We start from the raw sequence: 24,618 nt of genomic DNA on the forward strand, positions 1-24,618 counted from the left end.
CCATCTACAAGTTCACAACTCTTCACAACGCACATGACAACTTCTCTTGATTCAACCGGCATTTGTATTGCATCTCAGCAAAAACGAACCAGATCCGTGTGGCGCCCCTAATGCTAGCGGACTCGCCGGTTTAGCCCTACCAGGCGGGGGCTGAATTGCGGCGAAGCATCGGGTCCGGGATCTTGACCCCTCCTAAGTTGAATCGCCCGAGACCCCGATCCTGCACAATGACGATATCCGCAGCTCTGTGGTGGGAATTCGTACAACACAAGTTGCGACGACACACTGTTTATCGAATGTAAAGCAGAAAATGTCGCTCTCTAGTCCCAAGTCCGCACCCGAATCCCGGCCATGCCCGTCGTGCCATCATCCACCAAGTCGCGGCAGACCGACTGCGGCTCTTTCGAGCCTTGACAGTCTGCTTAAAGGTGCTGAATCTGGCTGTCTTTCTTGCTCAGTCTTAAGTGCTGGCATCAAGAGTGTCATTGGCGATGATGTATCCCCGGATACTCGGTCTCAAGACTCTGGCGAGTGGTTCCGCATGGACATGGGCATGGGGGTTTCGGGCCAGAGTCTCAACTTAACCCTCTTCAAACGCGAGCTGGAAATATCCGTATTTGCTCCACCACAATCTAGTGAGATTTCATTCCCTGTGAAGGGCCAATGCAATTATATAGGGGTTAGGGGCTGCACATAGAGTAGATCTAAGGTTCTGGGGATGCTCTTGGGTAAATTGCACGGTGTGCTATATATCAGTGCTAACACACTTTATTCCGCCAGAAACCCCTGAATTTGAATGCTTATTTCCAACTATTCCAGTCGGAGATTTAAACCTCCCCAACAGGACAGACTCTGAAGCTAGCCTCGAATGGGTGTTAGAGAAGCTCAGACACTGTGACAACAGCCACGAATGCCGCCAGAAGAACTCTGATTCAAAGGGGGCACGGCCACAACGAATTCTCTATATTGGCTCTACGAACAACGATTACGTCCGACTGAAAGCATTTGACACTGATGATGTCGCGATACCCAAATATGCTTGTTTAAGCCACTGCTGGGGCGCGTCAAAACCTTCGAGTACCACGACAGCCAATCTTGCTTCACACGAACAAGGAATCCCCCGGAGTACACTACCTCCCTTGTTTCAAGATACGATAAAATACGTGCGGAGATTAGGCATCTCTCTGTTGTGGATTGATAGCCTTTGCATTATCCAAGATGATAAAGAAGACTGGAGAAAGGAGGCCGCTAAGATGGCATCAGTCTACCAAAACGCATATCTAGTAATCTCCGCATCCAAGTCTTCTGGTTCTGGAGATAGCTTATTTGGTGAGGTCGACGAACAGCTGAAACCCAGCATCATTCCTGTCCCATCTCTAGGTCAAGGATCCGCTGTATGCTTTCGCAAGTCATTGACTCATATGCCTGGGTATATGGATCAAAAATTCGCTAAGCCGTCTCCTCTTCCAACATTCAACCGTGGATGGATATTCCAGGAGCGTCTTTTGTCTTCTAGAATACTTCATTTTGGACCACAAGAGCTCTCGTGGGAATGTCTACAGGAATCTGCCTGCCAGTGCACGGGACATTATGCTCCCTCGGCCACCGTTGACCCTGTTGATATGGTACATACAATGGCTGCACTCCGAATGCTAAACCCGAAAGCTGTTTTCAACCAAAGTTATTGGCAGAAACTATACGGAACCCAACAAGTCAAGGCCTGGCATATGATAGTGGAAGACTATACGAGACTTCATCTTACTTTCGAAACTGATGTTTTCCCAGCGATATCTGGTATTGCTAAAAGGTTCCAATCTTCGTTAGGATCCGAGTACGTTGCTGGCTTGTGGACAAAATCTCTGATTGACGACCTTGCGTGGCATAAAGAAAACACGACCGGTGACTCCACAAAGCAAATCGAATGGCAGCAACGTCCTAAGGCATGGCGAGCTCCGACGTGGTCATGGGGAGCAGTACGAGGTCACGTTGAATTCCTCGATATAGGAACCGGTACGAGCGCTTTATGTAAAGTTGAAGAGGTGAAATGCTCTACTTACCAGTCGGATCCAACTGGTGAACTTAAGAATGGCCATCTACTACTGCGTGGCTATCTCATACCAACATCGATTCAGTATAAAGCATCTGTAAAGCCAAACGAAAGGAAGCCATTTGACTTATTCGAACTCGACATTATGCAAGGTCAGGTGGGCAATGTGTGGGCAGACTACGACTCGTCAACACCAGGAGATGCCTACATTGCTCCTGGTACAACTGTGAAATGTTTCGTACTTTCCACTAGGCTTGACTCGGGATCATTGGTTCTTCTTATACTGAAGGAAGCCGGATATGATGAAACGAGATGCTGCGCGGTATGGCAGCGGCTGGGGCTGGTCCAACTGTCAAGGCCACCCACCGTCCTCGCAGAAGCGAAAGATTACTGGTTCGACGTGTTCAAAGGACGATTAAGTGACGAAACATTAGTGAAGATTATATAGCGTATTGTCACTTGTGTGAGATACTTTCATCACACGTTAGTTAACTGTGGGAGTGGGGTCAGTAATGAATGACTTGGCGAAAAGAGTTCACCTTCAATTTGATGATATGGAGCCCATTCTACTGCATCTAGAGACTTCGCTTGCGAGACTTTCGACTGAAGAATGTTCAGTATCTCACAGAGTATTAGCTACATGAGGCAATTCGGTCTCAACAGGTTAGTAAATCTTGAGTCAATTAATTTAGACTTCTAGAGCGGCCAACTGAGATGACTTTCACAAATTATATCTAGATTCGCGCATTTGACTTCCTACACAAAGCCTGCTTGTATAATTATTAAACCTTTCTCATGGAAAACTCTAATTCAATCTTTCATCGATACCCTGATGGCCAAAAAATTAGATACGAAAGTGACGACTATGAATAGATTGTAAGGGCAGAAGATTGGCAAACCTCAGGCCCAGACAGTCTCCTCAAGACCGATATTGTCCTCCCTTGTATATGAGCACCAAGCTCGAAAATGCCAATGTTTGACGCAATAAGCCACGAATAGAAAGAGATGTACTCGGTATGTAATATTGCTGATCCATACCGTAAGATGGTAGCAATCACTCTCAATTGAATCTATATTATAAAACTACAGGTTAAGTAGGCTAGAAACTCCCAGTTCTACATAGCGTTCAAACCGTTAGGCTGCAACAGAGTTATTCCAGTTAAGCTTAAACGGGACTTTTCGCTAACAACTCGGTGGAAAGCTGGCCAACCTGTGAGAATATCTGTGGCTGTTACAAGTCATCGTTAACATAGCTAATAGGTTACGCGACGAATACTCTAGTGATACGAAGACATCAAAAGAGGAAAAATCTCGGATTTCACTATCGGTTACTGGATTACAAGATTGGCAGATGGATACAGATACCCTGAAGTAAGTTGTGACTATAAAAGTACCTACATACTGCTACCCTATGAGCCATAAGAAGGAATCGGGAAGCTTTTAGGTTCCAAGAGTTGAAATTTTATTCCCAATACTTCTGTATAACACTCATAACTCTTTGAGACAGTCACACTCTACCTCCTCTGTGTCGTCTTATGCAAACCTTTGAACATATCGATGATTTCAACCTCGACGGCTACACATGGAACGGCTAAGCATGGAACGGCTACAAATGGGACGGCTACGTATGGAACGGCTATGCATGGGAATCATTGCGATTGGCGAAACATTATGCATGGAGATCCTCGGCAAATCTTCACGTATTTGCTATAAGACTGCTTACACTTATGTTTACCCGCAAGTGGATTACACTTCTTCAAATTACTCCGCGATAACCATGTGCAGTTATACATACTCCTTTATTTTGACCCTTGTACGATAATCAATAGCCTTGATATCCTGGGGCATTGATCCTGGGGCGTTGACCCTGGGGTTGCGGACCGTACCTAGCTTTTCTCCACATATTCAGCAATTGTAAAATGAGGTTTATTGCATGGTTTCCCATGGCCTATGCTATCTATTCACTGAGTTGCAAGATAGTTGGCCAACATTTCTTTTGCAAGAAACATTAATGCATACACGGCTTATTTACTAATAAGCCAACAGAGTATACCAACTGCGACAGTTTTGATTATTATTCTTTTCATGTAAGTTTTATTAATTTTATTCATAAAGGAATATGACAATCAAGAATATAGTGATGCTAGGCATAGCGGGCAAATACAACTATCCGTCACCAAAACGCTTAGGCAACTACCGTTATTTGGAATGTTATACCTACTTAGTTGAGCTAGTTGTTTATTAATTCCGCCGGTATAGCGCCTAGGAGAGATATTCGGGAAGGGCCCCATGTGCTAGAAATATCACGGGGAGGGCCGTGGTTCTTGTCAGAAATTAGTCCCTGTCTGTCGCATGCGCCATAGGCTTCTTTTGGAGCTCACGGAGCATCATCTGGCCGACCGCCCCCAAAGCTGCAAGGTAGAAGTGCAAGATGATTTGCAACTGCGTAAATTAGGTCACAATGTGCGAGTACTCACATACATTTTGGTGAGATGTAAGAAGGTTCAATATCGATTCTACTCCACGATCATCCTTGTTTAACGTTTTTCGGGAACGGTCCGAATCACACCTTGGTGGGACTACATCTTGTCGTGCTTGAAGATCTATTATTAGCCCTACTAAATGGTATAGGACTAGACATAATTTGGTCTGATATTTCAATAAGGTGAATCTCGAATGACTGCGGTGGTTTTTCAATGTCCAAAGCTCCATTGGTCGAAATAGCCCGATGAAACAACCTTGTTCCGATAAAAGGCAACAACACCGAGCTGCAATTTGAGGCTTATGGCAGATCCACAGCATAACAGTAGTCGTCGGTGTCTCGGACAATGGAGATAGGTGGTGAGGACAAAGCATGTAAGACAACAGATACAAAAAGTCCCATCGTCAGCTGAATTAATATAAGAGATAAATTGCATGCAAGACAGTTGTTCTGATACAACACAACACGGAAAGCGGCATGAATTCGCCTCTGGTGCCAATTTCCAATGGAAAAACATAGAGCCGCCATGGTGAAGCGGTCTGTAAGTATAACCGCCGATGGATACACCACGGTACTGTATGACCGCATGACACTATTTTGAGCCTGTGTAAACCCCGAGGCGGAGTTTCAAGTCCATGGAAGAATAAAAGTTCCATCGCAAAGTGTTGCCGAGCGGAGGGTTTTGGTGCTACCCCATGTTTGTTGGTTACATAACGTGGGACAGGAAATCGCCTATACAAGATAGTGTGGCCCACCGTCTCATGTAGGAGAAAAACTCTCCGTAGGTTATACTACGTACAAGTCGTCATAATGGACCAATGAGAAGACAAACAAAGGACAATTGGGTTGCATCAGTACGGAGAATTACTCCTTTTCTGTGTAATGCACGTGCGTAGAACGTTAGGCTGCAAAATCAGTGTGTGATTCCACAACGCTGGGCGTTGATCTAGTGGAGAAATACCACCAAGTGACAAATTAACCTGTGAAGAGCCGTGTCTTGTCTTTCAGGCCGGCAATGAGTGAGGCTTACCATGTGCCGGGGACGTTACATGTCGTATGGAGCAGTGGTGGGAAGCTGAGACTGCTTCCTGTATGGGACAAAAGTGGTAGCAAATGCTGCCCGAGGATTACAGCAACAATCAACTAGTTGGAAGAAGCATAAAAGTAATTGATGAAGAATTTGAATTTAAATCATGTATCTGAGTGGCAGTTATGCCCTATCTGTCTTATATATACATTATTGAGAAAGCGTTAAGAACATTATTTAGTAAGGGCCAGAGTGTCCCTTGACATCATAACGGTCAAGATCCATGACCTTGGACCAAGCAGCAATGAAGTCGGTAACGAACTTGCTCTGTCCATCGGAAGAGCCGTAGACCTCAGAGATGGCACGGAGCTCGGGGTGGGAGCCGAAGATGAGATCAGCACGGGAAGCAGTCCACTGAACCTTGCCGGCAGAGTTGGTGCTCTGGAAGAGCTCCTCGTTGGTGCCGTTGACAACGGACCAGGTGGCGTATGAGCCCAAGAGGTTGACGAAGAAGTCGTTGGTGAGGGTGCCGGGGCGAGAGGTGAGGATACCAGTGGAGGAGCCGTCGAAGTTGGCAGAGAGGGCACGGAAACCACCAATGAGGACAGTCAGCTCAGGAGGGCTCAGGGTCAGGAGAGCGGCCTTGTCAACCAGAAGCTCCTCAGTGAGGGATGAAGCAGTGCCGTGACCGAAGTTACGGAAACCATCAGCCTGGGGTTGGACTATAGCACAAAAATGGTCAGCATCCAATCATGCAGGCAACGTTATGATTACCGTAAGAGGATAGACTTACGGAAAGCGAAAGTGGAGACATCGGTCTGATCTTGGGTGGCATCAACACGACCAGGGGTGAAAGGCACGGTGACAGTGACCCCGGCAGCCTTGGCGGCCTTCTCAATGGCAGCAGCACCACCGAGAACGATGAGATCAGCCAGAGAAACCTTCTTGCCGCTAGACTGGAACTTAGTCTGGACTCCCTTGAGCTGTAGGTATAATTGTATTAGCAAACTGCTTGTTCATCATCGACAGAAATAGTATCTTCACTTACAGCCTTGATGACAGCAGCCAGACGAGTGGGGTTGTTGGCGGCGAAAGAGGCCTGGGGCTGGAGAGCAATGCGAGCTCCGTTGGCACCACCGCGCTTGTCAGAAATACGGAAGGTGGAAGCAGATCCCCAAGCAGTGGTGACAAGGTTGGAGATGTTGAGGCCGGGAGCAGCGAGAATCTGCGACTTCAGGGATGAGACATCAGAGGCGGCCAGAGTGGTGTAAGCGGGAGCGGGAAGAGGATCCTGCCAGATGAGAGGAGCCTTCTTAGGGATCTCAGGGCCAAGGTAGCGGGAGATGGGGCCCATATCACGGTGGAGAAGCTTGTCTATATCGAACTCAGTTAGGCCTCCTGTCATTTCCCCAGATATGTCACCAGGGAGATTAGTCACTTACACCAGGCAAGACCGAACTTCTCGGTGAAGTAGTCAAAGTCGTTGAGGAAGGTCTTGGAGATGTTGTTGTAGACGGGGTCATCACGGAGACCAAGATCACTGGTAAGCATCGTAGGACGACGGAACTTGCCAGGGATGAAGGGGTCGGGGTAGGATGCGTTGGCATCGAGAGCCTCCCACTGAGGAGCACCATCGGGGGACTTGGTCAGGGTGAAGTTGTTGTTGAGCAGGGAGAAGAGGAACTCTGTTAGAATCATTAGCGTGTGTCCTAGTTGTCGATCACCAGAAGGGATGCTGCAAAAAACTCACCGTTGGCCCACTTGGTGGGAGTACGAGACCAGATGACTTCCAGACCAGAGGTGTAGGCATCATCAGCGTTACCAGTGCCAAAGCTGTTCTTCCAGCCAAGACCCTGGAGCTCAATGCCAGCGGCGTTGGGCTCGGGGCCGATGTTGGATCCAGCAACGGCACCGTGGGTCTTGCCGAAGGCGTGACCACCAGCAATCAGAGCAACGGTCTCTTCATCATCCATACCCATGCGGCCGAAGGTCTCACGGATATCAAGGGCAGAGGCCTTGGTGTCAGGGGTACCGTTGGGTCCGCGGGGGTCAACGTAGATGAGACCCATGCTGACGGCTCCAAGCGGGCTCTCGAGTTCATCCGCACGAGTAGTGAAGTCAGTGCTTCCATTGTAACGGACCACGTTGTTGAGAGCCTCAGGGAACATCTCCTGCTCGCCACCCCAGTAGATGCCCTCGTCGGACTGCCAGGTATCCACACGTCCAAAGCCGAAGCCATACGTGGGGAAGCCCATGTTCTCCATGGCAGTGTTACCGGCGAAGACAAACAGATCAGCCCAAGAGAGAGCAGCGCCATACTTTTGCTTGATGGGCCCTATACTTGGTTAGTACTATTGCTCAATTCGATCATTGCGTGCCGTTTCTGGCTTTAGCGTTGGGGATCAACTTACAAAGCAGGCGGCGAGCCTTGTCAAGGTTGGCATTGTCAGGCCAGCTGTTGAGGGGAGCAAAACGCTGCTGGCCCTGACCGGCACCTCCACGTCCATCAACGGCGCGGTAGGTACCAGCGTTGTGCCAAGCAAGACGGATGAAGAAGGGACCATAGTTGCCAAAGTCGGCGGGCCACCAGTCCTGAGAGGTGGTCTGGACGGCGGTGATGTCCTTCTTCAGTTGGTTGACTGTCCGTATATCAGCATGAGCACTAACGACCTAGTAAAGTTAAGCATTGAAAGGAGCAATAAACTCACCATCAATCTTGGAGAAGGCACTAGCATAGTCAAAGTCTGAGCCAAAGGGGTTGGACTTCTCAGAGAACTGGCGAAGAACAGCCAAGTTCAGTTCGCAAGGCCACCACTGCCTGCTTCGAGTGCCACCACCAGCAACAGTGCTCTTGCGGGGGCAAGTTCCGAAGTCAGGTCCATCGGGGCTGAATCTCGTCTCCAAGATGGACTCGGGGTGTTGAAAGCCACTGCGGGCAACGTGAACGTTGCTGTTGCCGTTGATGTGAGGGCAGCCGGCGGCAGAGGCCAGCGGCAGAGCGCCGACAATGGCCAAGATGTTCTTGAGAGGCATTGTCTAGATGGAGAGAAGCAGAGCAGCCAAGATTGTTGGTCTGGTGAGTGAGTTGTGTTTAGTCGTGCCGATCATGTCCATATATATTTTTTTTCTCTTCTCCTTGCTTGCCCACTTTGTTCTGCTTGCCATGTCCTCGTCCGTCTCTGCCCTTCGCCGTTGTCCTCGCCGAGGTATCCATACAAACGCATGACAAGGGCATGATTGCTGGCCCATTGGACTCATGCGGGCTTAAGGCGTCCGTGCCTGGCATCATGCAGCTCGATGTGACACCATCACCCACGACCCTGGGCTGTAAGATTACACGCCAGGCCACCCTGCGTGGTGCTAGAAGATTGACAAACTCGTGCAGAGATCCCCCCTCGATCTCACCCGAATTCTCCTTCCTAAACCATACCTTTGGCACCGTCACAGCTACAAACTAACACGCCGTTTCCGTGGCTCTACGGAAAGCGGTTCTCCGTCACTCCGCCACCTCCGCTAAGTGCCGGAATCTGCCAGATTTTTCGGCCGTGGACGATGACTTTTCACAAAGACTAAGGGCGGAGATGTGTCCCTACCAGGCAAGTGGGCTCGGCTTTTCCTCCGCTACCCTGATTATCTGCTCTGCTTACCTTACCTTGCACCAAGACTATCTTGTCTACGGACTAGAGAGTTACACGGCTCCGTACATACTCGCACCTGTCCCATCTCGTTTTGGCTGTGCGAGGCCAAGCTGGCTGCCTTGCCGCCTCTTTTTTCTGACCTACCCTGTCAACTGTTTCTGTCCCAAGCCAGGATCAGGTAACCCCTCGCCCTGCATGTTTGGCTCGATGTTACGGTGCCAGTCATCGCTCTTATATGCCAGCACGCGGAAAGTTTGCCCGCGCCGGCGGGTGAACCAAGCTGCCGCAGGCCCAATAAGAGCCCGCGGATTACATTCAATCACGCAGCACCGCAAATTTTCGTGGCATTGGGTTAGAGAGGGCCTCTTCTCAGCCGGCATTGAGACGCCTATTTTTAGCTTTTGGTGTTGCTTAACCGAAAAGCAAGTGCCTATCACATCCTAGTTGCGCCAGAATGGAACGTGCACGATTCCCATTCGAGTATCAAGACCCAGTGAGGTGCCGAGGACAAGGGGGCTGGAAGGTATAACTTGACTAGCGGTATAGAAAAGGAACAATGGAATTTTGTCGTGGTATCCGTTATGGTGTCATCTGTGCAAACCGTCTCCGAGTTATGCATCTTACATTCGCCTGTTCCGAGTCGAATATCTTGTGTGTTTGTACTTTGATAGAAACTCCAACTTTGACATCAATTGACTCGATTGATTCCATCTGATCATGTTTGCGGGCGTCGGAATTAAATATCAGCTCATAGTCGTGCAACCGGGCAACATGAATCGTGAAGAAAGCCGGCCGGCTAGCTCGCCCGACTAGCCGACGAAATCATGCCTTTTGTTTGTTAGTACATTCACGGGAGTTACCACTGAGCCAAGAACTGGAACTCTGTGCATCAATGAAAATGAATGCCGAACCCTCCGCAGAGCCATTGTGCCATGATCCGCACCCGTTATGTAAATAGACTCCACTGATTGGCCTTTGGGGGCTTGGGGGACGATAATTGCGGATGATGCTAATTGACTAATAGCATGATTTATCTCCGACATTTGCGGGTGCACTGAAGAGTTAGGGGGAAATGTACAAGGATCCAATTGGGAAAAGAAAAAGAGAAGACCCAGATATACTTGCTGTAGTCGTACCGCACACAAAGAGAGCCAAGAGTAAGGCCAAGACCACACAAAGTGACAGCGAAAACAACGCAGGTAAAGATGAAAAGTTTACGGAGACTTTACGCAGAAATCATCTATATAACACCGAGGTGACAACGAAGCACTATAGGGGCTGAATCCTATATGCAGCTCTGGCAGCTCTCGGCGGCGCTTAGATATGGTGATGTGATAGCATATGCGACACGTTATTGGCCACACGAGGTGAGATCTACCTGCGTGGGTGCAAATAAGGTTGTCGATTCGATTGCGCTGGTGCACTTCGCTTCGTATTGACTGTGACATACAACAGCCATACGAAATGATCCTTGATGATGCATACCATAAATTACACTCCACCACGCCTGACACCCAACGGCATGGCCAAGAACAAATACTGGCGGTTCCAAAGTAACCAAATTCTTCAAGGTTAAATTAATGTCATGTTAATGGCTCATATTTTAACTAACAAATTGTAGTAGACAATCCACTTCTGTCGCTGTATCTATAGAAGAGACGAGGATTAACCCATAGTTTCGTCTATACACAACTGCTTTCTCAATACTTGATAACAAATATGCAACCTCAATTCATCTCATCATTGATTCATTAATCTAGTATACAAAAATAGTAAAAGAACAACGAAATTTGACCCCAGATATGCCAGTTCAACCCCAACACATATTCCTTGACCACGATAAAGAAAGCCAACATGACGATCTAAACGGAAAAGAAATGCAAATCAAGAAACACGAATAACCAGGAAAAAGTGAAGCCCATATACTTGAGAAGCCACTATAACTCCTCCTCGCACAGAACCTTGACCATCTCATCCAAATCACGGTGTTGAAGCGGCGGTCTGTTCCGCTCAAACCGGCCGCGATGCCTCATCATCCAGCCAGCATTAAAACCTGCCTTGATCTGGAGCCAGTGGAGGAAATGGAACACTGTGTTTTGTCTCAAGGCGTCCCAATCGCACTCTTCCATGCCTCGCACCTCGACGTATCGCTTGTTAAGGCCCTGGAATACCAATGGCTTTGGCTTCTCTTGTTCGTCGGCAGTGTCGTCCTCGGAATGCATGAACGTGGCCCATGGCTTGTCTCTCCTCTGAATGTTACGGTCGATGATCCAAATTTGGCAACCAGGGGGCATCTTCCCCTCTGCCACTGCCCAGAGAGTCCGGATGAAACACCCCCGGGGGCTGTTCTCCAAGTATGGCACGACACTACCAGTTTCCCATGGGATCAACCAATTTGTATCGTATTCTATCGCCGTATTCGTGAGTTGTGTTACACTCAAACTCCCTGGGAGCCTATAAAAGGGTATTATGTACCATGTACATGGATCCCGAGCCCGGTCTAGCTGTATGCAAAAGAGATCTTGCGCTGGTGAGACCTTAAACTGACATTCTTCCATATCCCGTGTGAAATGGCAAGAAACAAATTGACTTCTTTTGATTGGTCCCGAATTTGTATTCATACGTTCGTCAAGTCGTTTATATCGTTTAGTTATGATGTCGCGAGATTCCCAGCACATTGTCCAGAGACCGACATCTTTGACATACGCCGATGGGTTACCCACAAGCCAATCTTGAGCGGAACTCGGGCTAGCTTGGGATTTGGGTGCCGTAAGATCGAACCCATAGACATCCTCGATATCGAGAGTAGAGTGACCCATAATGCGGCCATTTCTTCTGGGGCCCTTGGAAATTGCAAAGAAGTGGGCACCTCTCTGGAAATCTCGAATGGTGGCTTCTTGAATCTTGATTCTGAGTTCGGGAGGGAGTCGAATGAATGGAAAAGAGGTATCAAGATGGCCCTCGGTACCATCTTTGGTCGAGATGGAAGTATTGTTAGACATTGTCAGATGTATTCTATAGGCGTCATTAGTACAAAACAAGTTTATGACGGGAGAGAAACACTAGTAATTAAACAATCACATGAGAAGCACTCACTGGATATCGAGAATAGAATAGACAAGTATAGATTGCAAGCGTTGCGGTGCAGTACAATGGGATTTAGGACCTGTCTAAGAAGATTATTAGTACTTTTTCATTGTTCTCATAGGTAGAATGCTTCATAATAGTACGTACCTGTACTGAAATAGAGAGTAAAATAATATCCACTGACAACAATGTGTAAGGTAGATGTAAATAAACAGTGAGTAACAGTTCAAAGATGGCTGGTCTGGGAGAAGTTGAAAGATGGACATCTGAGATTTTCGAAGAACGGTACTCCCGTGGATTTATATACCTAGTAGATATAATAGAAGCCTTATACCTTATAATAGAAGCCTTATACTTTACATGATTGACTTCAAAACCAGATAAACAACATATATGGCCAAGGCTTGGCTGATACTTTCCATGGTGTACCCTCTTTGGATGCTGAGGAAATTTCCGAACGGTTGCTTGAGAGACAAGCCACCATATTGATAAACTCTACAATGTCGCCAAAACAACTTACCTTATACTTTAAGAACATCGGGTGTGTCTACTAAACGTACCACTGTCTTGGACCGTTCGAAACATTTAGATGTAGATTTGATCTGCATTTTCTTAAGGTTATACATATTTCAGGGAAAACATCCATGTATCGTGACAACTATACCTCCATTGATGTGTTCAACCATTCTATCCAAATCTACCCAATTCAAGTGCAGGCCTCGACCACAAGGCCAACATGTATCTAGCCAAGAAAAGCAAAAAACGTTAAGAAACCGCATTATGAATCAGATGGCAGGAAGAGGGAGCGAGAAATACCAATGCCTTTATCGGACCATTCATCTCGGCGAAAGGCTGTGATAAGCACATGCAGTCGTAAGTTTTTGAGCCAGCAGATACGTCAGCCTTGTCGAACATGTGCTTGGATATATCGAGAAACATATCAAATTTGTTTTTGGTATGCCTCTTTACTTGTAATCTTACGCCGCCGTAAACATCAAATACGGCTGCCAGTTTAGCGACTGCCTTAAATTTGGACAATAGGAACACCAAGAGCCGCGATTATCGCATCTAGCTCATTAAACGCGCAGGCTTCTAGAGAAGTAGCATGAACATGCCGTAATCAAAACTGCAGCAGCATCAATTAGATAACTGGGGCCCTTTGGCAGACTCCTGAAGCTTATCAAGTAAGGCTTGAGATCACGCATCAACATCAATGCATCTCCTGCCTGTAATCGGCCAATAACATGCAATACTTGCGGCTTTGCGTGGGGGAGCAGCCTTTACTGAAAATTTCTTGATTGTCGACAAAATAAATTTTGAACGTTATTCACGTATCTACTACTACTCCAATCTGTGGCGCGTGATATCCGATTTCGTGTTTGCCAAAAGTTTTCAAACCACCAAGGTTGACAACGCGCTCTACTTTGCATTTTTACACTATTAGATATCAAAACTCCCGTGTTAATGTGAATACGGACGCGTCAATCACGTTTCCATCCCAACGTTTCGAAAACTACGCGATGCAAAGCACTTCACCACGACCATCGCCCAATTGCGGCTCAGATGACTTGGGGTTGACTCTCAGCACGAGTCATCAAGTTCATACAGAGCTACCGGGACGTCATAGACCGGTGTTGCATAATATGTATGTATGGCTCCTTGTTGCACAACGTTATTACAATCAAGGACATATAGTGGAACAGGACGCTTTTCTAAAGAAAAGAGACAGATGAGAATGTTACAGGTGCATTAGGTACCAAGCTGAAAACGCAACAAATCAAGATCAGATATATTAGTAATCTGGTTTGCCTTTGCTTAATTGCAAAGTATTCCCATCATCAACCCATTTTGGGTAAAAAACACATGAATTACCATATTGATCGTACACAGTAAATTTGGCTTCCCATCTGCGGTGTGTATTCCATATCTTAGGACCATCGATTAATAAGCGCGTCAGGCACGCCGCATCCTTTTGCTGATTGACGGTAATTTTAACGTTAACATCTCGGCAGCCTGCGGTCACCTCTGATGTTGGGCCTACGGGCCACCAGTACCAAATATAGCACGAGAATACATGTATGTTTGAGGAGAAGAAGGTGATAGAGCGATACAGGTAAGGGTCAGATGAGCCACCGTCGAAGCCAGTGCAATCAAGAAACCGGACATGTCGATTGTTCTTGATTGTTAGGTAGTAATTGTCCTGATCATAGGTATAGCCAGACCCTATGTCTCCGTTGGCTGTGTTTTTGTCTTGCCAAAGATCCAAGTCTTCAAAGAGGACATCAACTGGTGGTCTGCCGGTTATGTTCACTGTCGACTTGAAGGTCCCACTGCCGCTAGTATCGACCACAGAGCCGTCTTGCGCCTTGATGGAGGCGCCTATATCTTTGGCTTCGGCCGTCGCCGTGGATACCCAGTACCGTTGTAATTGTTTTGGGGAGTCTAGGTCAACGGCCACCGTCTCTTCCGCGGTGGGGGGGCCGATAGTGTGATCGTAGCGATTCTCAGTGGTTGAGTAAGTCCAGCCATCAGAGAGGTCGGATGGAGGACCATCACAGTCTATGAGCTTGAGCGAACTGAGCTCATCATCGGTCAATATGTGAGCAGTGTTGTCATCATTGACCGCGCTGACTGTCACGACCACCAACACCTGCATCGTGCCATTGGCATAAAGGACATCTTGATCACCCCCTGGGGTGGTAGTCGCCACCGTAAAGGTATCCAGTGTCCAATTTTTAGACATGGTACTTGTTCTTTGGATTTATATAGATGGTAAATAGATTGGATTAATCGTAGAGAAAACAAAATCGATTTACCAAGCTTAAGGGCGGAGTGTTTATATAGATCCTTCGAAGGGGATGGCAGCAGCCGTGGACCCCTATCCGATGGTTGTGCATCGCAGCCTGACAGGGCCTTGCTTGGGTCGTTACCCTGGCGCCCACGTCACCTAAAACATATGCAAGGAGTGGAAGAGATGACTTCTAAGCATCGGATAAGGTTACATGTACTTTAAAGTTGTGCGGATGAAAGTTCAACTCATTGCATGTACTTAACGTACTCAATTTAAGAAGTGACGTGAATAGCATTCCCAATGAGGTAGGCTAATATTTTTTATGGTGGGACATAAATAACTTTCAGCAAGTTACATATACCTATGTTATGCCAACAAAAGTCTTTTGCCCCTTGCATATCATCTTTGAGAGTATTCGTAAACGTGTCCTTGATGGCGTAGGAGCACAGATTCACAAATGACTTGATTCAATGACTACGTGGCAGAATGTATGCCGTGGCGCCAGATATCCCTGACTACCTACGTGGCAGAATATTCGTTGCGGCACGAGATTTCCTTGTGTGACCGTAATACCGACTCATGACGAGAGACAACAATGACACCAGCACACTAGATATAATCTTGATGAATAAGAATCTATATGAGTGCGACGAGAACCCGTAATTTCTCCTCGATTCATAAGAAACAAAGAAAGAAATAAAGAAAGAAAGTGATGTCAACATTCAAAGAATAAATCAAGTAAAGATATAAAACAGAGAAAATAAAAAAACGACTAGAGACAGAGAAAGAAAATGTCGGGCTGCCAAAGTAGCGTTTATTCGCAAGGTTTCAACTTTGAAAGTTTTCTCCAGAAAGGCGTGGATCCTCGTACAGGACAATATACCTGCACCGTCAACATCTATGATACTCCCACGCACGCTCGTAATGTTGCGACCTTTGCCCTCTCCATCTCTTTTAATCCACTCAACACCCAGGATGTTGGCTTGGGCATTGGATGGGCTTTCAATCTGTCCTCCTACGATCACCGCGACCGCAAGACTCTCTCACTGTCGACGGGAGAATGTTACCAAGCCACCGAGACCACTACTGGGTTACTACAGATCAAGGATCAGAAGCTAAAAAGCTTTGTTGCGACAAAATTAGGATCCGACTATCAAATAGCGTATAAGTCGGGACAAAGTGAGGTTCTCTCCAATGCAAACAACGCCTACAACCTATCTGTTCCAATAACCATCACCGCAGCAAACGGTCGGGCCTTGGATCTTGTCTGGGTTCGAAATGGAGACCAGCCTCGCCTGAGCAAGCTCCAAGACAACGGCGAAGACCTGGTGGCCATTGAATATTCCAGTGCCCAGGTTACCATCACACGAGCACCCAACACCTCCGATGAGAGCACATTCACCCTCGTTCGGAGAAATGATCAATTAAGTAGCATCCAACTCCCGACAGACACTGATGGCACAACTGCTGCGTGGCAATTTATCTACGAGCCTTTTAGCAACGGCTTCCTAGCCTTGAACCAAGTCACAAGCCCTACAGGTTTGATCGAGCAAATGGAATATCAACCAGAGGGTCATCGCCTCCCTAAAGGAGCTCCGTATTCCACTATACCCTACGTGATCTCTTATGTGGTGCGCCCCGGCCGGCAGCAACCCGCCATCATCAACAAATATAGCTATTCGGCACGCAACTTCTTGGGTTATGATGGAACCCAAGACTGGAGCCAGGAGGGCGATACCCTCTATCTTGCGCCGGCTGAGTATGAGTACACCTCGACAGTACAAGCAGATGGAGGTGCAACCACCATTTACCATTACAACAAATTCCATCTGACGACACAAATTGTGAGGCAGCAGAATACAAAGACAATAATGCAGACCATCACGTACTATGCCGCCCTAAACACAGAGTTTGATCTGCAGCCTCCCCAGTACCAGTTGCCCAAGAGTGTGGTCATCACGTACGCGGACAAAGCCTCAGCGGCCAGCCGGACAGAGACGACGACAACCGAGTTCGACGACTGGGGCAATCCTATACACGAGATCAAGCCGGACGGGCTGAGCGTAACGCGCACATACTATCCCCCTGATGGACAAGGGGACGACTGCCCGGCCGACCAGCAAGGGTTTCAACGCCATCTCAAGACCGAGACGGTAACACCAGCTGCAAGTGACTTCACAGCACCCACTCGCGTGGAGCAATTTACCTATCTGTCGCTGGCAACGGCCCAGGAGGCCCCTGTGAACGACTTGGTTCTTATCAAACAACGCACCACTGCGGTGGAGGTGGCGGCTACCACGCTGAGCACGGCGCAATATACCTATGTTGATGAGCCCAAGACGCGGGACCATGGGCGTGTACAGCAGTTAAAGACCTGGGTCTCTACGGAAGAGACTGCCACTACACAAACTTGGGCCTACGCATATGTCGCCGCCAAAGGCGTCTTCCAAACGACTCTGACCACTACCAGTTATGATAACATCACCGCCATCGACGAAAGCGAGCATCTCCTGTCGTCAGGGTTGTTAGTGGGACAGATTGATTACGCCGGGGTGCAAGATGCCTTCCAGTACGACAAGCTCGGCCGGTGCGTCCGGGCCACAACCGCCGTAGGGACGCCGCAGGAAGCGGCCCGCTGCATCAACTATGCCATCAATGGGGACGACACGGGATATCAGGTCACCCTGACAGATGCGAAAGGCGTACAGACTCAATATCTCACCGACGGGCTGGAGCGGGTTTGCCAAGTGCGGCGACAGGATGACGATGGCGACTGGGATGCCACGGGCAACGTCTACTCGGGAACCTTGCGGGCCGTGAGAGAGTATTCGTACAACGCACAGGGCCAGACGAGCGAGATGGTTGACATAGACTGGCTGCGCGCATCAAGCGAGAATGCGCCGCCAGCCGAGCAACGCAGCAGCAAGCAGATGGAATACGATGACTGGGGACAGATCTGTAAGACCACTGACGCCGGCACTGGGGTAGTCAGCCTCTCGGTGACAGACCAGATTGCCCTGACCCGGACCGTAGGGATACAGGGGGAGGGCCAGACCCGGACGACACTCAGCCTGTCCGGGGTGCCGACGCAGATCGAGCTTCTGTTTAAAGACGGGACACCATACAGCCAAGTCAAGTATCGCTACGATGGCCTGGGGCGCCTGGCGGAGGAAGAAGATGCCTCTGGGAACAAGACTGTGTATGAATCTGACGCCTTGGACCGGGTCTGCAACATGACCTGGCCTAACGGCCGAGTCGTGGAGGTCCAGTATGCAACCCAAAGCGCCGCAGCTTTGCCAACATCCGTCCGGCTCAACGGGTTCACTGTCGGCGAGCAGACCTTTGACGGGCTGGATCGTCTGGTGCAGAAAAGCGAGGGCGGGCGTACGATGAGGCAAGCCTATCAAAGCAGCAGTCCTGACCCGGTGCAGATCACGACGCAGAATAGCGATGGCTTTGCTCTTCAATACGAACCAGGTTTACCCCATCTACTCGCCAAATCGGTTGGCACAGATGGAGAGGATGATTACAGCTACGACCCCAGCACTGGAGTGCCGCTCCAGCTTAAAAGCCCAACCTGCAGCCTGGATCGTCGGTGCTTCCCCTCAGGTCTCTTAAAGGCAGAGGAGACTAGCATCAGTCCCGATGTCTCGTTTGTCTCCCAAGCAACGTACTCAATGAAGGGCAAGCTGCAGACTTATAAAGATGTCAACGCACAGGAATACTGCCACGAGTACGATGCCGCGGGTCGATTAAGCACGCTCACCCTGGGAACGGTTCAACTGTCCTACTCCTATGGTCCAGGGAGCCGCGTGACCGGTACGGTAGTTACCGATACCGAGCACAACACCAGCTTGGCCACGGCCCTCACCTACGATGATTTCGGTCGTGAGGTGGAGCGCGTTGTGAGCCAAGGCGACCAGCCGCTGTTCCGGCTGACCCAGTCCTACGGCAGGACTGGCCTTGTTATTACGCGTGATCTAGAGGATGAGAATGGAACAACTGTCCTACACGAAAGCTTCGAATACGATGTCCACAGCCGGTTGGTGACGTTTACTTGCACGGGTAACGAGTCTCACTTCCCAGCTGACGAGAACGGGCATCGGATTCAGTCGTAGCAGTTTAACTTGGACGACTACGACAATATCAGATCCGTGGCTACCACCTTCAGTGACGGCACGCAAGATACAGCAACATATGCATATAACAATGATGACGATTGCACTCAAGTGACCCAAATAAACCACACTCTCCCCCCGTCCCAAATCGTCCTGGCATACAACGCCAACGGCTGCCTGACACAGGACGAAAAGGGCCAGACCCTCGTCTATGATAGTGCCAGCCGCCTAAAGAGTGTCCACAACAGCAACGGAAAAACCATCAGTCAATACGACTACGATGCGGCCGGGCGGCTGATCCGTCAGTCCATCCCCGACCAGCCTGACACCTACCTCTTCTACCGGGAAGACCGACTCATTGGCACGCAGGCTGGTGACACGCAAACGAGTTACCTGGCTGACAGCATGGGCTATTGGGGCCAGATCTCGAGATCAAATAACACGACGCAGGTGCAGCTTTGGGCGGTCGACGGCCATGGCTCGGTTCTCAGCTGCATGAAGCCCAATCAGTCCAACGAAATCCATCAGCAAGCCTACACCCCCTACGGATATTCCCCGCTAGACGCCGACGACGCCTCCATCGCCTTCAACGGCCAGCGGCGCGACCCCGTTACCGGATGGTACCACCTGGGCAACGGCTACAGAGTGTATAACCCGGTGCTGAGGCGCTTTCACGTCCCGGACCCTGGTAGCCCCTTTTCCACCGGCGAGATCAACCCCTATGCCTACTGCGCGGGAGATCCAATCAACCGTATCGACCCAAGCGGCCAATTCAGCTTCTTTGGCCTCGAGTTCGACTGGGGAGATCTAGTGAGAGCCATCGTGGGCCTCGTCGTCAGTGTCATTGTGGGCGTCCTAACCGCCGGCGCCGGCGCCGCGATCGAAGTTGGCGTAGGCATTATCGCAGACGTTGCCGCAAACGCTGCTACCAGTCCCTTGGTCGATCTTGCGGCAGGACGCAAGCCAACCTGGAAGTCCGTTGCCATCTCCGCGCTTAACGGATTGGTCGATGGTGCCCTGGGTGAGGTCGGCGGGCGCCTTCTGAGCGCAGGATTCAAGGCCGTGAGCCAGTTCAAGACACTGATAGGACATGCCGGATCGTACACTGTCAACGCCACCGTCGACCATTCCTTGGGAGCGACCTTTAGGCACGCCGTCAAGGATGCTTTGCCCAGTGAATTGTCTAGTCACATTGCCGAGGGTTTATTTGAGATTGATCCGTTCCCCAGGTCCGACAGTAAATCTCCATCTCTTTCCGCTAACCACCACTACCACCACCAGCTCAACGTATCTGCCAAGCAGCAACACTCCGTCCTTGGCCGAGAGGCGTCCCTAGCCAGAGACCAAATTCGTCTGACGCTGCGACATGGTCAGTCGACACTCTCTAGGGGTCATCGCTTTGGGCAGTCCAGGCCAGCCAAGGGGTTGCGGTTTGGCTCGGGGGACAACGGCCGGGCTGTTATCCCGCAGTCAGTTGCAGTAATTCTAAACAGGCCGCTACAATGCACATTCGGGCCAGTGGGCTCTTCTCAGGGGAAGCGACAAACAACAGGCAGCGGGGCGTTGGAAGCGCTGGAAAAGAAACGTCAGATGGATAATGCCCTGCGGAATTTGATTCGGCAGCCAGCTATCGGTAACTTCTAATTAAATCCTGCAACTGAGATGATCTTGTCACCCGCTTCAACTTGCACCTCAGTGAGACAATGGACGAATTCGCAACGAAAATTAGTGGACTTATTAGCGCAAAGGAAGGCAGCTTGTATACGGCATAACTCTGAAAACCGAGGGGCGACTCACATAACCTGGTGTAAACGTGACCTCTGAAAGAGTCACTATATGGGCAGCCGCTCTACGTGAACTATTACGTGAATGCGTCAAGTTCTGTGGGGAGGACGATTGCCATGATGTTGAGGGATGAACGAGAACTGTGATAAGAAATAGATAGTCTAAGTATCTATTTATCCGACAATAGACTGTGTAAAGGATATATTTCGTGCACAAACAGGAGGGTCAAATGTCCTCTTTACATACTACCCTATCTAGAGAGCTTTAACATGGTCCACGTATCAAAAAGCATCAAAGTCTCCGTTATAGCACTGACAGTCGTATACTTGATGTAAGTACTGACAGCAAAACTTCGAACTAGATGAGATTCATTATCAAGATATTATTCTTTTGAGCGAAGTTTCGACTTCTAGTTACTACCTAGGTACTTGAACAACATGCTTCAACCCGCATGTTGTGGTGTTTTGTTACGCTGGTATGTCAGTGCTCCTCATATTTTATTTTTTCAAGTAATCGTCAATCTATGGCATGATAAATGTGCCTTGTTCGATATGTCTAAATAATTTCAACGGCTTGACACAACGACTGATCCCATGCCTCCCCATACATGATTCCATGGACATAGCACGGCCCTACCAATTGCTTTGGGCCCTGCCCTGTTCTAGTACGGACAACAAAAGGAAACTTGCCGCCCTCATATAAGCTGATCTGATCCCCCACTCTACTCTGGCTCGGAACAACAGCCAGATAACCCTTCTTGGTCCTCGCCAAGCGACGATACAATGTTTTTTCAGTCCCTGTTGCGTACACCCTATCGTCGGCGGTACTCATACCTGAGCCTATGCTCGCTGCTGCGACAAGCGACTTGTAAAACCCACCTTTCATACCCAAGTATTTGAAACCAGACATGAGTCGAGGCCCACGAAGAGACTTTTGCCATTTCCTGAACCTCTTTACTGCAAGCTCGGGGCTCTCGACGTTGCCAGTACACATTGTTATGGCGAACACCATCTCCTGGGTTTCGCCAGTCGGGTAAGCTGCGTATCTTTTGGACATTGCAAGCTGCTCCCACTTGACTAGTGTATCAAAATAGGTGCCGAGACCCAACAAAAATGATTTCCAGAAGTTCTTGAAATCAGCCACTGACGAGGTCATGCTGGCAAGATCCACTTGGTCTATCCGGGGGACGGTAAGGATGTCCTCTAGCTCCACGATCTGATCAAAGTCATATCCCGATAAACAAAGTGTCCCGCCGTCGTCTTTGAGAACAGGGATCCACCGTTGAGACTTTGAGGCGTTGATGGGCACTGGTTCTTTCATCTTTTCCGAGTCCAGGGCAAAGATGACGGGAGCAGGAGATGGCAAATGACTCCAGTCTGGGACCCAGGACGGCAACTTCAGAGGCGACGATGTTGCGTGATCGAGAACAAGAGCATCCAGATTCTCCGTTTGAGACATGACTGCCATGGCAGCCTTCTTATAGCATTCTTCCACCGACAAGGTATAGTCGGGCGTTATGCCATATTCCTGTGCTACGTCACCTTTGACAAGACCAAGAATTGAGTATATTTTGTCTCGCGGGTCTGTTGCATTGAGCGGCAGCACCTTTCGAAGAAGCCAAAGTAGATCTACTCCCTGCTGTGTCGGATCCGCAAACAACATCTCGCCTTTGACCATCATAATCGAGACCAAGCCGCCCCTGAGAATTCGATCGGGTCTTCCCTCAAGCCCCTTTGTCCCCATGATAATAGATAGTATGAACCCCATGTAGAACTCAGGCCAGCCAATGGACTTGTTGCCGCACTGCACCGAAGCTTCTTGGGCCAGACAGGCTTCTTGTACCACCCAGCAGCGGCTAAACCAAGGGCGCAATAGCAGTCGGAAAAAAGCGGTGATCTCTTTAGAAGTAGCATCCGATTTGTCGTCTGCTTCTGCACCGTCGGTTACGTCCACTCGCCTGTGAGATGCTGCTGGAGACTGCACGGTCGTGCCAGATATGGCGGCATCGCTGTTGACTTCACCGATGCCCATCGTACTTTTAGCCAGTTCATGGCGCCTCTTGGCTGCTGCAAGCCTCTGATTCATCAGCTTCTTCTTATTGGGACCGTAGAGGTCTTCGCCTTTGAGCGGGGCATCGTCAAACTTGAGAATATCCAGTCTCTTCTCAATCATGCGCTCGCACAGTGGGAAAACCAAGTCACTATCTTCACCTGCATCTCCTAGCCAGATCACGACATGACGAGCCTTTCGATATATGTCTTTCATGATGCTGACTTGGTAGTTTCGTTCAGGAATATTGTCCTGATTGATGCAGATCGCATCGATCCACAAAGTTCGCTCATCCTCGGTCTGGCGCAGATGGCGCAGCGCAGACTCCAAGTTCTTGGTGACGGGGAAGGGCACTCCATTACAAAAGATGAGCAACTTGTCCGTGGCGTCTCCCCAGCAGTAAGACAGCGCTTCAAAGGACGGATCATCATTGAGCTTGGCAACTGACAAGCTGATGTGGATAGGCTCAGAGGGATCTTGGCTAGGCGTCAAAGTCAAAGTTCGGATACGGTGATCGTCCCCTTGACTATCTACTGCTTCATACGTGATGCCAAACGCTGAATGAGCCATGGCATCGATGTTAATTGAGAGTTGCGGGGAAGACGTCGGTGCCTGGCGAGTGCAGGGACAAGGTGCGTGCTAGCAGCTTTTATCATGAATCCTTCGAGCATGGTGGCACAGCCATTGACATGCATTTTCCTGTCAAAGCCTTCTGCGTACAGCCTCACTTCATCGTCCAATAGCAGGCGATCCTACCAAACAGCCTTGTCTGTAGACATACAATTTTACAGCCTACCATGATGACTCCGTTCCCACATCATTTTTTATAACGTCGAGTAAGGTAGCCGGACCACTGGCATGAGGCTCTTGGGCTTACATAGATCTACTCGAAAGCTCTATAGGCACCATTCGCTCCGTGCAGTTTTAAAATGCCCGAGATTGCTGTTATCAAGGGACTCTGTGTATGTGATACTATTCACGTGTGTTGCGGCTTGGTGAAGTCGAGACCAGAAGCGGTGGCGAAACTCGCTGATGCATGGGAATTCACAATGTAATTTTCACTTCATACCTTTGAATCAATCGTATATATTTGGGATATACTTGCCCAAGTTTTAAAGTAACACGCAGCTAAAAACTGACAATGGCTGCAGGTACAAGGAGAAAAGGTACATGTATCTCCTTCTTGGCTCCTTCCACTCCTTATAGCATATACAGCACAGATCATGCACAGATCAAAGCTACTACTGAGTACTAGAAACCAGGGCAATATGCCGGACAGCTGATGTCATTAAGAGAGTTTTGTGTATTTGGGCTCTTCTCAACACCATTGCCTTTCTCTCAGCCTTTATGTACTCAAAATCGCGACGGATTTAAGAAAAATATGGAATTGGAGAGTGCAGATTAGGCAGATGTTGCAGGCTGCAGCTTTACATCATGGAATTGCGGCCCGCATCCGGCCTTTAACCTGATCATCTGAGGGTACGCATTGAAGGGGCATTGGTTCTAGTTCAGCCAGCCATTGTATATTGCTCAGCCAGCCACTCAATGTTCTCTAGAGGGTCGTTAACAGCCGCAGCTTGACTGACCTTGAGAC

General features: G+C 48.9%; 6 protein-coding genes across 6 annotated transcripts; 2 read left to right on the forward strand and 4 right to left on the reverse strand.

Annotated features, from left to right (window-relative positions):
* Window positions 1-310: 310 nt before the first annotated feature.
* T069G_09095 (heterokaryon incompatibility protein (HET) domain-containing protein) lies at window positions 311-2,495 on the forward strand (the record flags this gene model as incomplete). The annotated part of the gene is made up of 3 exons (XM_056176305.1): window positions 311-635; window positions 781-1,625; window positions 1,719-2,495. 3 exons carry the CDS (start codon window positions 311-313, stop codon window positions 2,493-2,495), a joined length of 1,947 nt encoding a protein of 648 aa, XP_056024783.1.
* Window positions 2,496-5,793: 3,298 nt separating this feature from the next.
* T069G_09096 (peroxidase domain-containing protein) lies at window positions 5,794-8,589 on the reverse strand (the record flags this gene model as incomplete). Its single annotated transcript, XM_056176306.1, has 7 exons — window positions 5,794-6,278; window positions 6,350-6,539; window positions 6,605-6,930; window positions 6,999-7,241; window positions 7,307-7,891; window positions 7,968-8,195; window positions 8,265-8,589. The coding sequence occupies 7 exons, from the start codon at window positions 8,587-8,589 to the stop codon at window positions 5,794-5,796; spliced, it is 2,382 nt and encodes a 793-aa protein (XP_056024784.1).
* A 2,542-nt stretch (window positions 8,590-11,131) lies between these two features.
* On the reverse strand, window positions 11,132-11,488 carry T069G_09097 (uncharacterized protein; the record flags this gene model as incomplete). Its single annotated transcript, XM_056176307.1, has 1 exon — window positions 11,132-11,488. One exon carries the CDS (start codon window positions 11,486-11,488, stop codon window positions 11,132-11,134), a length of 357 nt encoding a protein of 118 aa, XP_056024785.1.
* A 2,585-nt stretch (window positions 11,489-14,073) lies between these two features.
* Window positions 14,074-15,024, reverse strand: T069G_09098 (uncharacterized protein; the record flags this gene model as incomplete). Its single annotated transcript, XM_056176308.1, has 1 exon — window positions 14,074-15,024. One exon carries the CDS (start codon window positions 15,022-15,024, stop codon window positions 14,074-14,076), a length of 951 nt encoding a protein of 316 aa, XP_056024786.1.
* An 839-nt stretch (window positions 15,025-15,863) lies between these two features.
* T069G_09099 (uncharacterized protein) lies at window positions 15,864-20,834 on the forward strand (the record flags this gene model as incomplete). Its single annotated transcript, XM_056176309.1, has 2 exons — window positions 15,864-19,114; window positions 19,223-20,834. The coding sequence occupies 2 exons, from the start codon at window positions 15,864-15,866 to the stop codon at window positions 20,832-20,834; spliced, it is 4,863 nt and encodes a 1,620-aa protein (XP_056024787.1).
* A 696-nt stretch (window positions 20,835-21,530) lies between these two features.
* Window positions 21,531-23,594, reverse strand: T069G_09100 (heterokaryon incompatibility protein (HET) domain-containing protein; the record flags this gene model as incomplete). Its single annotated transcript, XM_056176310.1, has 2 exons — window positions 21,531-23,095; window positions 23,186-23,594. The coding sequence occupies 2 exons, from the start codon at window positions 23,592-23,594 to the stop codon at window positions 21,531-21,533; spliced, it is 1,974 nt and encodes a 657-aa protein (XP_056024788.1).
* Between the last annotated feature and the right edge of the window lie 1,024 nt (window positions 23,595-24,618).

The sequence above is a fragment of the Trichoderma breve genome, chromosome 6 (assembly GCF_028502605.1).
Source record: "Trichoderma breve strain T069 chromosome 6, whole genome shotgun sequence".
NCBI lineage: Eukaryota > Fungi > Ascomycota > Sordariomycetes > Hypocreales > Hypocreaceae > Trichoderma > Trichoderma breve.